The 15,177-nt window shown below is 59.2% G+C and overlaps 1 protein-coding gene across 7 annotated transcripts in view; it reads right to left on the reverse strand.

The window, feature by feature from the left end:
• Window positions 1-2,147: 2,147 nt before the first annotated feature.
• COPE (coatomer protein complex, subunit epsilon) overlaps window positions 2,148-15,177 on the reverse strand; it is a 23,701-nt gene continuing 10,671 nt past the window's right edge. For 2 of the 7 annotated variants that reach the window (XM_011925835.1, XM_011925834.1), the window contains 8 exons: window positions 13,693-13,793; window positions 9,658-9,810; window positions 8,265-8,318; window positions 7,497-7,578; window positions 6,003-6,158; window positions 3,011-3,079; window positions 2,505-2,579; window positions 2,148-2,358 (listed from right to left, as the gene is read on the reverse strand). In XM_011925835.1, coding sequence (XP_011781225.1) covers window positions 2,311-2,358; window positions 2,505-2,579; window positions 3,011-3,079; window positions 6,003-6,158; window positions 7,497-7,578; window positions 8,265-8,318; window positions 9,658-9,810; window positions 13,693-13,793 — 738 coding nt within the window. In that variant the 3' untranslated portion in view covers window positions 2,148-2,310. Of the gene's footprint in view, window positions 2,359-2,500; window positions 2,580-3,006; window positions 3,080-5,998; window positions 6,159-7,496; window positions 7,579-8,264; window positions 8,319-9,657; window positions 9,811-13,692; window positions 13,794-15,177 lie in introns of all 7 variants that reach the window. The other 5 variants (XR_001000019.1, XM_011925837.1, XM_011925836.1 and 2 more) reach the window with 5 other exon arrangements.

Consider the following 15,177-nt stretch of genomic DNA (forward strand, 5'->3'; position numbering starts at 1 on the left):
CTGCATCTGGCCACTCCTCTGCATCTGCACAGCCTTGCCCCCACCCCCGACCACCACTACCCTCTGGGGTTCTGTTAGGTATCCTGGCTTCCTCCTCACCCCATGGAGGCGAGAAGGAGGCTGTGACACCGTTGGGCCTGTTCCTCCTGTGTTTGCAGCCCTCCGTGGCTCCCGTCCCGCTCAGGGAAAGCCCAAGTCCTCACTGGCCGCCCTCACAGCATCCTGTTTCCCTCCATCTGTGGGCTTTCTTGCTGTTCTTCCAACATGCCAAGCTCTGTCCTGCCTCAGGGCCTTTGCACTAGCTGTTCCGCCCCTCCCCCCGAAATGCTGTTCCCCTAGGTACCGGCATGCTCTTCTGTCGCCTGCTTAGGCTGCCACCGAATCTGAAGTCCCACACACTCCTCATGTCTGCTTGGCACTTGTCACCATCTGCCCCTACATACATACAGCTCCTCCTTTTTATTTTTTTTGAGTTGGAGTCTCACTCCGTTGTCTGGACTGGAATGCAGTGGCGCATTCTCAGCTCACTGCAACCTCCGCCTCCTGGGTTCAAGCGATTCTCCTGCCTCAGTCTCCCGAGTAGCTGGGATTACAGGCGCCTGCTACCACACCCAGCTAATTTTTGTATTTTCAGTAGAGACAGGGTTTCGCCATGTTGGCCAGGCTGGACTCGAACTCCTGACCTCAAGTGATCTGCCCATCTTAGACTCCCGAAGTGCTGGGATTACAGGCATGAGCCACTGCACATGGCCCCACTCCTTATTCTTGAATGTGGACTCCATACGGACTGGGGGCCTAGTGTGTGGGGGGCACGAGGCCTGGCCTGGCCAATAGTTCAGGTCCAGCTGGAGGCCAGAGATGTGACTAATGCCACAACCTGCCTGGCAGGCAGAGGGGGACGAGTGGGATGTGTTTTATAGGTCCAGCCAGGCCTGTGGAGCAGCCGTGGACAGTCCCAGTCACCTCCCTCCACCCTCTCAGCCAGCATTATCTGGTCACCATGGCGCCCATCGGTCATGAGAGAGGCGCCACCCACCCACCCACTGGCCCCAGCTCAGCCTCGAATTTCTGTTTGGCGGGTCCAGCCAGGAGGCTGCCAATAGGTGGGTGCAGGGCAGGAATGGAAGGCGGCTCTGCTGGCAGCTGGGGACCAGGCACCCAAGGCTGGGCAGAGGTCAGTCTTGAGGCTGGTGTCCCCGCACCCACCCCAAGGTCTCCTTCCTCCAGGAAGCTTGGCCTGGACCCCTCCTAATGTCCCTGCCCAGAGAGTTCTCTTTTGCCACTTCCCTCCCCTACCAGGCTGGGGGTGGGGTCGCTTGCTGTCCTACCCTGGCGAGAGGAGACAGGGTCCAGTTTCAAATGAATAGGCCTGGGTGGGGCTTGGGGAAACCCTGGGAGATAAGCCCAGGCTAGGCTCAGAGGTCAAAGGGCATGCACCCCCATGCAGCGCCCCTTGACCTCACAGCCCTGTGCCACCAAGGAACCTCTGAGCCAGTCATGCCCACTGCCAGGGTGCCTGTCCCCCCAGAACTTAGCCTGGCAGCTCCTTTTTGTTGTTTGGGTAGACACAGCTCAATGGTGACTTCATCTGGGAGGCTCCAGTCAGCCCCGCTGCCACCCACCCACCTCCCTCCCTATGGTGCAGCCGCCTCTCATCGCAGCTGGGTGCTTGGCCCCAGGGCCCCAGCCACAGCAGGACTCTGCCTTGGAGGAGGGTTTGCGGGGTGGCAGGAGCAGCACCTGGGGTTAATGCTGACCCCGCAGGGCCCCTCTGGCTTTGCTGAGCTGAGGCCTGAGTGCTTCCTGCCCTGGCCCCTACTACCTCCAGACCACTTGGGGGTTCTCATTTTGAATCTTGGTGCCCCTCATGATAGTGGCATGACCGCTCTGTGCCTCAGTTTCCCCCGATGCCAACCTGGGCTGCTCAGGGGCCTCGCGGGGCCAGGGTCAAGTGTGGGGACAGGGCTGTGCTGCCTCTGGCTTGGCAGGAGCAGGTCGTGGCTGTGTGAGGGGCAGGGTCGGGGTCTGCACAGCTGCTGCTCGTCACAGACCCTGGTCTCCGGGAACAGCCCTGGGGGCCAGTGCCCCAGGACTCTCCCTGAGCGTCAGCTCCCACACATCCCCAGCAAAGTGGCCAGAGCACATCCTCAGGTGGGAACACCCTGGAGTTGAGATATTTATTCACAGATGGGAGTGCTGGGGGCGGGCTCCTGCCCCCAAAGGGGATGTGGGGTGAGTGCCAGGCGGGGAGGGCTGCAGGGCTCCTGGCCTCTGTCCTGGCTTCGTGGTCCTGACAGCTCTGGGCCAGCCTCAGGCGCTGGGAGCGTACTGTAGCACCAGCCTGTCAAAGTCGTTCTCCTTCAGCAAGACACAAGGCGACACAGGGTGGGGGCAGGGTGTGGGGAGACGGGTGGAGGGGGAGAGAGAGGGCGCATGTGAGCCCAGGCTGAGCTCCAGGCGCCCTCTGGCCTGGCTCTCAGGGACAGGCCACCCCTGCCACTCACCTTGGCCTGGTACTCCTTGATGAAGGGATGGGACCTGTGGGCGTCCTTCAGCTGGGACAGGTATCGGTTTGTCACCTGCAGGGGAGGCAGGAAGGCAGGTGAGTCGAACATGGGGACCCCACGGTGGCTCTGACCTGCAGCACGGGGTGGATGGGGATGAGAGCTACAGTACCCCAGCGGGCTCCTCATCCTGCCTTGGAATTGGGCTGATCTCGGAGAACCTTCAGGGTGGGGGTGGAGGGGTGGGTCGGCCCCTGACAAGGCGCTGGCACAGAGCTGGCCTCTGTACCTGGTGGGGAATGTACCATGGGTTCAGGGGAGCAGGTCGGGCAGGGCCCCAGGTAAGGATGGGTTGGGGGGGCGCAGGGTTTGTGAGGGAGGCAGGCTGTGGTGGGCACACTGTGTGCAGAGCTTTCCCAGGAGCCTAGGGATTAGGGCCTGGACCCCAGGATGGGGTCCCAGGGTCGGGATATTAGGGTTGGCCTGGAGCCCTGGGGGCCACTTACCTCGGGGGGTTTGCCCAGGTGCTGGGACAGGACAATGAGGTTGACCAGCGTCTCCGGGTAGCCACTGTCCTGGAGACACAGGCAGACACAGGCAGGCAGGGTCAGCCACTCCAGCCCCCATGCCTGCCCGTCACCCCCACCTTGGGCAGGACCACACAAGGTCACCTCCTCAGAGGTGGGGTGGGATCGACACTGCCAGAGTCCTCACTCCCACTGCTCTGCAAGGTGATCTCAGATGATACGGTGCCAAGGGGCGAGCCGCCTCACTGAGCCTCAGTTTCCCCATCTGTGGTCCAGCCTGGGGCGTGACCCCTCATTTGTAGAGGGAAGGGTGTATTTGTCCCACACATCTCAAAGCAATGGGGCCCAGGCCCAGATGGCCTCAACTCCTGCTGCACAATGAACCCTGAGGCCATGGGTGGACCTGCCACCCCTCCGGCTCCCAAGGAGCCTTGAAGGAAACCTCGGCAGGGAACATTGCCTGACCCACTCACTCTAGGCTCCCAGCACACAGGACCGTAGAAAACACCTAGGCCAGGAGACCCAGCCAGAGCCCCAGTGTCTGCTTGGAGCACAGATGCACCAGCCAGGACGGGCCCAGAGGCCAGCTTGCCCACGGCGGCCAATGGCAGGGCACCTTTCTGGAGAGTGAACTTTTCTGAGCATCAGTCTCCACCATGAAGGGGGACACCAGCTTGCGCTCACAGGAGCAGCCATGAGTTGGCTCCAAAGGGAAGTGGGGGAACCTGAGTGCCTCCCAAAACTCAGCAAGAATGCAGGATAACCACAGCCACAGGGAGGCCACCAGGGCCAAGGAGCACGGACAGTCAGCCCCAGGTGGTGTTTCAGGAGACAAGGACAGAAGGGAGTCATCTAACTGGTGAGTCACGGAACGCGTCACCTGAGAGGTGTAACAAAAGCCCCCAGAGGATGTGGCCGTGAACACAGAACATGCATCCAAGTGTTCTCAGGTGGCAGTGAGGGGCAGGGTGGTGGAGGAAGGCGCCAGTCTCGCCCCTGGGGCAGCGAGGGACACACAGCCTGTCTGAGATGCCGCATCAGGCTGAGAGTTCCTGACCAGCCCTGACTGCTCAGAGCTAAAGACGGACCCTGCCCAGGAGGAGCAGCACCCAGCCTGTGATGGGGCCAGCCTGACACCCCTTGGCCTGCCCTGCTCTGCAAACAACTTTCTGATGATAACTCAGCCCCTGGAAAGTCACACAGGGAGGAGGGCTTCACCAGTGTTTGTCAGTAGATTAAAACTGTTTCTTAGCCAGGCACAGTGGCACACATCTATCATCCCAGCACTTTAGGAGGCCAAGGAGGGTAAGAATTGCTTGAGCCCAGGAGTTCAAGACTAACCTGCACAACACAGTGAGACCCCATTTCTAACAAAAAATACAAAAATTAGCCATGCGTGGTGGCATACCCTGTTTCAAAAAACAAACAAAAGGCTGGGCGTGGTGGCTCAAGCCTGTAATCCCAGCACTTTGGGAGGCCGAGGTGGGTGGATCACGAGGTCAGGAGATCAAGACCATCCTGGCTAACACGGTGAAACTCCGTCTCTACTAAAAATACAAAAAACTAGCCGGGAGAGGTGGCGGGCGCCTGTAGTCCCAGCTACTTGGGGGCTGAGGCAGGAGAATGGCGTGAACCCGGGAGGTGGAGCTTGCAGTGAGCCGAGATCGCACCACTGTACTCCAGCCTGGGCGACATAGTGAGACTCCGTCTCAAAAAAGCAAACAAACAAAAAAAACCCAAAATTCATTTCACCAAAACGGAAAAAGCTTTGATGTCCTTTTTGATTATAAAAATAATAATCCAGGCCGGGCACAGTGGCTCACGCCTGTAATCCCAGTACTTTGGGAGGCCGAGGTAGGCGGATCGTGAGGTAAGGAGATCGAGACCATCCTGGTTAACACAGTGAAACCCCGTCTCTACTAAAAATACAAAAAATTAGCTGGGTGTGGTGGCGGGTGCCTGTAGTCCCAGCTACTCGGGAGGCTGAGGCAGGAGAATGGCATGAACCCGGGAGGCAGAGCTTGCAGTGAGCTGAGATCGCGCCACTGCACTCCAGCCTGGGGACAGAGCAAGACTCCATCTCAAAAAAAAAAATAATAATAATAAATAAATAAATAAATAAATCCGCTGGGCATGGTGGCTCACACCTACAATTCTAGTGCTTTGAGAGGCCAGGAGTTCAAGAACAACCTGGGCAACACAGCAAGAACAACCCCATCTTTACAAAAAATAGTATTTTTTAAAAATTTAAAATAACATAAACTCCTCATAAAGACTGCAGATGGCCAGACATGGGGGCTCACGCCTATAATTCCAGCACTTTGGGAGGCTGAGGCTGGTGGATCACCTGAGGTCAACAGTTTGAAACCAGCCTGACCAACATGGCAAAACCCCATCTCTACTAAAAATACAAAAATTAGCTGGGCGTGGTGGCACACACCTGTAATCCCAGCTACTCGGGAGGCTGAGGCAAAAGAATCGCTTGAACCCAGGAGGCAGAGGTTGCAGTGAGCTGAGATCACACTACTGCACTCCAGCCTGGGTGACAAAGCGAGACTCCATCTCAAAAAAGGAAAGAAAAGACTGCAGACATCAGGCAGGAGACGACTGCAGTCACCCTGGGCTCCTGGCCACAGCACGCTGTCCCCTAAATAAAGACTGGGAGTGTCTCTCCAATACTGAATATGTACTCAGGTGAGGGGTCCCACATGCAGGGCCAGGCAGCTGAGGTGACAGACCACTGAGGCCCAGGCTGCCCAGATGCCCCATTTCTGTGAGGCCGGAATCTGGATTTCTTTGCAGGTGCGATCCCTGCTTTGTGGATCTCGCTGCTGACGGGGCCTCAGAAGCCCTGTGGGGCCACATGCACACCCAGGGCGTCTCTGCTACACTTGTTTCTGTTTGCCCTGACCCCGCCCTCCGGCCGCCTGGCCTTCCCTCTGTCCCCACTCTGGGACAGGCTTGTGCCTACCTTGTCTAGCGCCTCCTGTAGCAGGCCCTCAGCGGCCTCCCAGCGGCCCTGGGCCATATGGCAGGCCGCCTGCCCGTTGAGCAGCAGCAGGGTGGGCGAGCACTTGTCAGCCATCTCCTGGAAGATGTAGTAGGCATCCTGCAGCTTCTCACCACCCTGCAGGGAGGGTCCCGCATCATCATCTGTTCCGTGGCCGCGGGGCCCTTCCACCGTCAGCCCCCTGCCCCAGAGGGGGCTCCGCACTGCACAGACATGAATCTGGTATGCCCGGTTCAAGGCACAGCCACTCCACCATGGGGACCACTTGTAACCTGTACTCTGCTGACGGGCCCTAAAGACTCGCAGCCGCCTCCTGCCTCACCTCCCACCCGGCTCCCGGTGCGCTGGGTACACAGAGGTGGAATCTGGGGCTTCCAGGGCACAGGTGCACAGGTGGCTGGGCCAGGGTCTGAGTGGGGACACTGGGTCACCGGGCACGTCGGAGGAGGAGGAGTCAGCTCTGTGACCAGCAACTCTGACCTGCCCGCTTGCTCAGGACAGTGGGATATTTGCAGGGTGAGCCTGAGGTCAAGGCAGGCTGTGAAAACAGCTCAAACTACCCGAGAGGGCTGCCGGGGCCTGTCCCACTACACTGGACGGCCATTGGAAGTCCATCTGGGTGAGGCTCCAGCCCCGTGGCGGGCAGGGATGGGGAGCACATTTTTTCCCCCCAGAGTTTTGCTCTTGTCACCCAGGCCAGAGTGCAATGGCGCAATCTCGGCTCACCGCAACCTCCACCTCCCAGGTTCAAGCGATTCTCCTGCCTCTGCCTCCCAAGTAGCTGGGTTTACAGGTGGGTGCCACCATGCCCGGCTAATTTTGTATTTTTAGTAGAGATGGGGTTTCTCCATGCTGGTCAGGCTGGTCTCGAACTCCTGACCTCACATGATCCACCCACCTCAGCCTCCCAAAGTGCTGATATTACAGGCGTGAGCCACTGCGCCCAGCCGGGAAGCATATTTTAACAGGCCCGCACAAAAGAATGGCTCAGAAGGGGGCCAAGTCCCAGAAACCAGGAGAGGGGCTGTTGCCAGGCGGAGGTGCCCAGGCCTGGGAGCTGAGGACATCTCCACCGCTGCTATGGGAACACTGAACCCTGTCCCTGGCTGGGGACCAGGACCCTGGAGAGCAAAGCTGAGTCGCAGAAAACACCAGCAAGCCCTGGGGAGAGGAGGGGCTGCCAGGCCAACCCAGACCCTTGAGTCCCCCTGCACCTCAGGCTCAGGAACCCCTGTCCCCGTCCCCACCATCTCATCGCTTTGCCTCTGGCCAAGTCGCTTGGCTGTGAGAAGCCCGGAATGAAGGCTGAGAGTTGTGCCAGGCTGGCAGGGGGCCATGGCCTGATCCTGGAGCCCCACTGGAGTGGCCAGCAGCCTGGGCACAGGTGGGGGTGCCCACAGACCCTACTCAGCCAGGTGCCCGCAATGCCCACCCGCCTCGTGGCCCAGGACTCACCGTGGCGAGGCTGACCCAGGCGGTGGCGAGCTGGGTGAGGGTGGCATCCTCGTCCAGGTCCTGCATTCTCTTCAGCTCCTTCCTGGGGCGGGGACAGAGGATGGAGGGGCTGAGTGGCCGAGAGCCCTGGCCTGGCTATCCTTGCCTTGTTCCCACCTGGGGCCCACCGGAGCCCGGGGATGGCCCCTACTATGTGCTCCCCTGCGTGCTCATACCCCACGACAAAGTGCCCGAGCTGCCCTGCCCGCCCAACCAGGCGCAGGCCCCGGGAAGGCGGGACTGGAGCCAGCTACGGACCCCCGAGGTGCTGGCACAAGGTAGGGCTCGGGAGAGACTCGCTCCACGGAAGATGGAACGCAGGGAAGGGCGACGGAGCTACAGCATGAACAACTCTGAGGCAAGGGCTTTGGAAACAGCAGCAGGGGAGTCCTGGACCGCCAGCCATGGCCTCCGACCTGGTGATGCCACGTGCAGGCCCTGCCAGCCCCATGGCACAGTTACAAGCTGGCCCAGTGACATGTTCCTCCGGGCACGACCTCCACTCCCTCGGTGAAGCCCACTCTCACCCTGTGGTACAGGCCCACCACTACTGCAGAGAGAGAAACTGAGGCACAGACAGCCATGGCCCTCCTCCCTGGCAACATACTGCAAGGAAGGGCTGAATGACGGCAAGTCACCCCCACGGAAAGGAATAACAAGAGTAATGACAGCACCACAGATGCTCTGGGCCATGGCTCAGTACGGGTACAGAGAAGTGGGAGGGCTCACCGGGCGAGATCCAGGCGGTCCAGCTTCAGCAGGATCTGCACCGTCATGGCCATGCTGCAGGACAGGGCAGGGGACGGTCAGCGGATGGCCACAGACACGCTGCATGGCCACTGCACACCCAGGGCTCACTCTGTGTGTCTGGGATGTTCTTAGGACCTGTACTTAGGACCACCAGCCCCACCCAGCAGAGGGGGACACCCTCACTCCCACATTTCACTGCTCAGCTCGCTCGGGCCCGGGAGCTCTGGGGGGTCCCCACGCTGGGGTTCCAGGTCCCGACCCACTCACTGCCCATCTGGAGAAGCAGCCTCCATGGGCTGTGCTTGCAAACGAGGGCCCTGCCTGGACTCATCAACACCCTGGAGGCGGTCAATGCTCAGGAACAAGGCCCTAGAGGAGGGGCACGCACCTGCCCCTGCACCTCTACCTGCAGCAGAGCCCCGGGGCCACCTACTCTCTGCAGGTCCCCTCATCCCCTCATCCCTCTTGGCCCCAGGCGGCTGTGACCACCAATGACTTGTGAGGCCTCTTGTTCTTGTTTTCCTGCCAACAGGAGCCAGCACCTGGACCAGCACTGAGTCAGCCGGCTTGCTGGCAGCGTGACATCCCTATTTCTTTTCTTTTTTTGTGTGTGAGACAGGGTCTGGCTCTGCTGCCCAGGCTGGAGTGCAGTGGCGCCATCATGGCTCACTGCAGCCTCCACCTCCCGGGCTCAAAGGATATTCCCGCTTCCGCCTCCCGAGTAGCTGGAACCACAGGTGCCTGTCACCATGCCTGGCTGCCACCTGCAATTCTAAGCCCTCCATGGACGGAGGTGGGATGGGAGCAGATCCACAGCGACGATGAAATGCCCAGCTTGCAAGTCAGAGTGGACAGCAGGCAGTCCAGGGACAGCTCACGGGGAAGAACTGACACACTTTCTGTGACCACTAGCCTGGACGTGGCCTGGAGTCACATCCCAGGGTGGAGGGAGCACCGACCTTGCTGTGCAGGGCTCCAGCACCCCAACCCCAGAGGGCCCTGGAGGAGGGCCGGTGTGGGGGGCCCAGGGAGGCCTGAGAGACTGGGCCCAGGGCCGAGACACAGAAGGCCTCGTTGGGGGTGGGGACGCAGAAACCGAGCAGAGACAAAGCCGCTTTCTGCTCTGCCCTTGGGAACAGAGGGTTTGCAGCCTGGGCACCGTGTCCTTGGAGCCGCAGCCTGGCGCACAGATGGGAGTGCCTCCCACACTGGGCAGGGGAGCTGGAGCCTGGACAGCAGGCCAGGACCTCATTTCAGCACCACCGCATTCTCTCCTCCCATGACGACGGCCAGGAAGGCCGTGCACAGCCTGGAGATGTGGCAGGGGGCACCTGCCTCCCTGGGCCGGCCCCAGAGCAGGGCGGCCACTCACCACTCCAGGCTGTCCCCCTGGTGCAGCGCACGCAGGGCAGCGTCCGGGTTCTGGTCGTGGAGATAGACGGAGGCAGCCATGAGCAGGAAGGTAGTGTTGGTCACGTCCACGCTCCTGCTCATCTCTCGGTCCAGCTCGGCCACGATGCTGTCCCTGGAAGACACAGATGCTCAGGACCCACAGCTGGGGCGGCCCCTGTGGGACCTCAGAGGGTCCCCTTCCTCGGGAACAGACAGGCTCAGAGAGGGTGAGCCAGGCACTGGGGGTGCAGAGCAGCAGCAGGCCGAGCATCGAGCTGTCCCGACACGTCCTCCCTCCGTTCCTACGAAGCGGCCCTCATGTTGGGCCAGGCAAGGACCCTGAGGCTGGGAGACGTGGGGTGGGGCGCCCCAAGAGGGCATGAGGAGGTGCTGCCAGTCTCACACCAACCTCACCCACCTTCCTGAGGAGGCTGGTGGGCCCAGCTGGGACTCCTGACCATAACCTATCAGCCCTGTGGGCTCCAAGGCCACATCTTCTAGCAGGAGGTTGGCCTGGGTGCCGAGGGGCTGTGCAGGATGGGAGCCCTGGGGCACCCCCACTGCCAGGGTGGCTGCCCTCAGTCCCTGAGAGCCCAGGGTGCCGGCTACGCCCTGAAGATGGCTAGTGTGCTGTGGGCCAGGGCCAGGCTTGAGCCCAGGAGAGGCTGAGGACCGGCTCAGCTCCAAGGGCACGGGTCACCCCTGCCTCCATGTCCCTAACTGGACCCAGACCCTCTATTCCCCATGGCTACTGAGCAGCTAACAAGAGACGGCAGGGGAGGGAGCCCCCCTAGACCAAAGCTGGTGTTCTTCTGGGTCCACACGCGGCTCTGTGACCCCATAAGCATTCACGTGCGTCCAGGGCCTGTCTGCCCAGGGCCTGTGTCTGAGGTGTCACTGAGGGCATGGCATGTCTGACACCAACCAGGCTCCACCGAGGGCTCGCCACAGTGCCACGCCCGATGGACAAGTGACTTCAGGTCTGAGTCTGTTTCCCCGTGCTGAGGGACCATGTTACAGGGATCATGCAGGGGACGAGCAAGGAGCTCCCAAGACCACCTTACAAAGCTTCCCGAGGCTCCAGCACACAAGGGCGCGTAAACGCTGCCAGCTGTTGTAGCGTTGGTACTGTAATGTTGTCATCCTAAGGTGTTACAGTTACCAATGGGGCCAGGCACTGTGGCTCATACCTGTAACCCCAGTGCTTCGGGAGGCCGAGCCAGGAGGATCGCGTAAGCCCAGCAGTTCAAGACCACCCTGGGCAACATAGTAGGACCCCTTTTTCTACAAAAAAGTAGAAAAGTCAGCTGGGCCTGGTGGCGCCTATAGTCCCAACTACTTGGGAGGCTGAGGCAGGAGGATGGCTCCAGCCCGGGAGGTTGAAGCTGCAGTGAGCTGTGGTCGCACCTCTGCACTCCAGCCTGGGTGACAGAGGGGGACCATCTCAAAAACAAACAACAGCCACAAAACCAATTACTGGGGGCATCGCTTGAGCCCAGGAGTTTGAGAGCAGCCTGGGCAACATGGCAAAACCCCATCTCTAAATAAAATACATACTAGCCAGGCATGGTGATGCGTGCCTGCACTGCCAGGTACTCGGGAGGCTGAGGTGGGAGGATCACTTGAGCCTGGGAGACCACGGCTGCAGTGAGCCAAGATTGTGCCACTGTATGCCAGGCTGAGCGACAGAGCAAGACCCTCTCTCAAGAAAAGAAAACAAGATCAAAACCAAAACCAATCACTAATGGATGCTCCTCGTCCGGGGGGAGTCCTGCCAGTGAGGTAGCGGCTGTACAGCCAGATGGACGCACCACAAGCCCCTGCCTGGACTGCCTGCTCTCCAGGGCTGCTTTTCTGTGATGCTCACAGCAGCTGCTGCTCCTTGGGGACCCAGAGTTCCCCGCCCTCACTCCAGCTGGTGAAGTGTAGGGTGGGAGAAACAGTGGCCCCGGGAGGTCGCCCGTCCGAATGTCCTGGAGCTGCTGTGGCAAAGCACTACAACCTGGGTGGTTAAGGACAACAGAGCTTCGTTCCTCACAGCTCTGGAGGCCACAAGTCTGAAGTCAAGGTGGCGGCAGGGCTGGCTCCAACTGGAGACTGGAGGGCAAGGCCGTCCCAGGCCTCTCTCCCAGCTCTGGTGGCTGCTGGCCATTTGTGGCACTCCTTGGCTTAACATGTCACCCTAGTCTGTCTCTGTTGTCACATGGGCTTAACTCAGTGGGGCCTCTGTCTTCTCCTTATATTTATTTATTTATTTTTTTTTCAGACAGTCTCCCTCTGTCACCCAGGCTAGAGTGCACTGGTGCGATCTTGGCCCACTGCAACCTCCGCCTCCCGGGTTCAAGCGATTCTTCTGCCTCAGCTTCCCAAGTGGCTGGAATCACAGACACCACAACCTGTTAATTCTGTATTTTTAGTAGAAATGGGGTTTCACCATGTTGGCCAGGCTGGTCTCGAAAACTCCTGACCTCAGGTGATCTGCCCACCTCAGCCTCCCAAAGTGCTGGGATTACAAGTGCAAGCCACTGCACCCGGCCCTCCTTTTATCTCTCTTTTTTTTTTTTTTTTTTTTTTTTTTGAGGCGGAGTCTCGCTCTGTCGCCTGGACTGGAGTGCAGTGGCCAGATCTCAGCTCACTGCAAGCTCCGCCTCCTGGGTTTACGCCATTCTCCTGCCTCAGCCTCCCGAGTAGCTGGGACTACAGGCGCCCGCCACCTCGCCCAGCTAGTTTTTTTTTGTATTTTTAGTAGAGACGGGGTTTCACCGTGTTAGCCAGGATGGTCTCGATCTCCTGACCTCGTGATCCGCCCGTCTCGGCCTCCCAAAGTGCTGGGATTACAGGCTTGAGCCACCGCGCCCGGCCGATCTTTTATCTCTTAAAAGGACACAAGTCCTTGGCTTTGGGGCCCACCCTAAATCCAGCACATCTTCATCTCCTTATCTCTTAATTTGATCAGGAAAGACCCTTTTACCAAATATCACATTCACAAGCATGTGGGACAGGATATGGACACACCTTTTGGGGGACACCATTCACCCCACTATGCTGCCTCTGCACTGGAGTCAGCTCCCAGGAACCCCAGGTTTCCTTGGATGAAGGGAGGTGGTAGTTGGGGCACTGCCTCCGTGGGCCAAGGAAGAGCAGGATCACAGCAGAGTCTCCCCATGCCAGACCCGCACTCCGACCCCACAGCAGGAGGCGGCAAGGTTCCTGGGTCCCCACAGCCCAGCCTCATCTCCCCTTGGCTGCCGCCTATGGGCATTTGACAGATGCTGGCCTGTGGCTCAGGGGTAGGACAGGCGTGGCCTCACCCGCTCTCCACCTGGGCTCCAGGGGAGACACTGGCAGGTTGTAGTCCCCAACTAGTTGGGACTAGAAAACTGACTGGATTTGGGAGGCTGACGCAGGCAGACCTCCTGAGCTCAGGAGTTCGAGACCACCTCGGGCAACGTGGTGAAACCCAGTCTCTGCTAAAATACAAAAAGCAGTTAGGCATGGTGGCGCGTTCCTGTAATCCCAGCTACTCAGGAGACAGGCACAAGAATCACTTGAACCCGGGAGGTGGAGCTTGCAGTAAGCCGAGATCACGCAACTGCACTCCAGCCTGGTGACAGAGTGAGACTCCATGTCTCAATAAATAGATAAATAAATAAATAAGAAAACTGACGGCAGGGCCCTACCCCCGCTGCACTCTGGGCCATCTTGGGGCTCTGGGTGGTGCAGAGGGCTGTTCGGTAATTGATATTTTCAGTTCTAGGTTGAGAGAGTGCCTTGTGGTCCATGAGGGCATGTGCACACACAGCACTGTCTCTGACCCTCCCCTTTGAAACAGGATCCATCATCAGCCCCCCACTGCTGTGCAGGTGAGGGAAACTGAGGCACAAAGCAGCAGGGTAGCAGGGGGAGAGGTGCCCAATCTGAGGGATGCTGTGCGCTGCACGCCACGCCCCCGCCCACCCAGGTTCATAACCGACAGGCTCTGCGCCCCAGTCCGACCCATCCTCTGGGGCCTCACCTCCGGCTCTCGTGGGCGAGGTAGTCAGCGAACATGCGCACGGCCTGGAGCTCGGGGGCCGAGGAGGGCTTGATCTCGTCCAGGACCACGCCGAACTTCCTCTGCAATAGGGATGAGGCATCAGCTGCACCCGTCCGTCCCAGAGGATTTCCATGTCCTCAGCTTGGCAGGCAGAGCCCCAGACAGGAAGCCCCTGCCCCACCAGGGACCCCTCAGCCCAGCAAGGGCCACTCTCACTGCAGTACACTGTGGAGGTAGGCAGGGCGTCACCTGTCATGAGCAGCCAGGTGTGCCCTCATCTACAGGGCCACACTGCCCATGCCTTGAGCTGGGGACCCTGGCAGGTTACTGTCTGTCTCCTGGCAGCTGTCCATCTCTGGTGATGAGGTGAAGGGGGGGACAGGCATGTCACCCGGGAACAGGGCAGCAGCAGTTATGGGGGTTGTGGCATGCGCTTCTATAAAGTAGGACATGCCCCCAGCCAGCCCTGCCCCACCTACTGGCCCTCCCGAGGACGCCCAGACTGATACCACTGTCACATCTGCAGCCGGGGACCTGTCCTTCACTGTGTTCCCTCCTAGATGGTTCCCCATTCTTATTGTTTTAGAGACAAGGTCTTGCTCTGTTGTCCAGGCTGGAGTGCAATGGCATGATCATGGCTCACTGTAGTCTTGACCTCCTGAGCTCAAGTCATCCTACTGCTACAGCCTTCTGAGTAGCTGGGACTCCAAGCACATGCCACCATGTCTGGCTTATTCTAAAATTTTTTCTGTAGAGATGGAGGTCTCACCATGTTGCCCAGGCTGGTCTTGAACTCCTGGCTTGAAGCAATCCTCCCACTTCAGCCTCCCAAAGTTCTGGGATCACAGTTGTGAGCTACTGTGCCTGGCTCCTACCAATTATTTTAGAAAAAAAAATTGGCCAGGTGTGGTGGCTCATGCCTGTAATCCCAACACTTTGGGAGGTTGACACAGGCAGATCACAAGCTTAGGAGTTCGAGACCACCCTGGCTAATATGGTGAAACTGCGTGTCTATTAAAAATGTAAAAATTGGCCAGGCGCGGTGGCTCAAGTCTGTAATCCCAGCACTTTGGGAGGCCGAGACGGGCGGATCACGAGGTCAGGAGATCGAGACCATCCTGGCTAACACAGTGAGACCCTGTCTCTACTAAAAATACAAAAAATTAGACGGGCATGGTGGCAGGCACCTGTGGTCCCAGCTACTCGGGAGGCTGAGGCAGGAGAATGGCGTGAACCCAGGAGGCGGAGCTAGCAGTGAGCCGAGAATGAGCCACTGCACTCCAGCCTGGGAGACAGAGCAAGACTCCATCTCAAAAAAACAAAACAAAACAAAACAAAATAAAAATACAAAAAAATTAGCCAGGCATGGTGGCAGGCACCTGTGGTCCCAGCTACTCTGGAGGCTGAGGCAGGAGAATGGTGTGAATCTGGGAGGCAGAGCTTGCAGTGAGCCAAGATCTTGCC

Source organism: Colobus angolensis, unplaced genomic scaffold (genome assembly GCF_000951035.1).
Source record: "Colobus angolensis palliatus isolate OR3802 unplaced genomic scaffold, Cang.pa_1.0 Scaffold66, whole genome shotgun sequence".
NCBI classification, from domain to species: Eukaryota; Metazoa; Chordata; class Mammalia; order Primates; family Cercopithecidae; genus Colobus; species Colobus angolensis.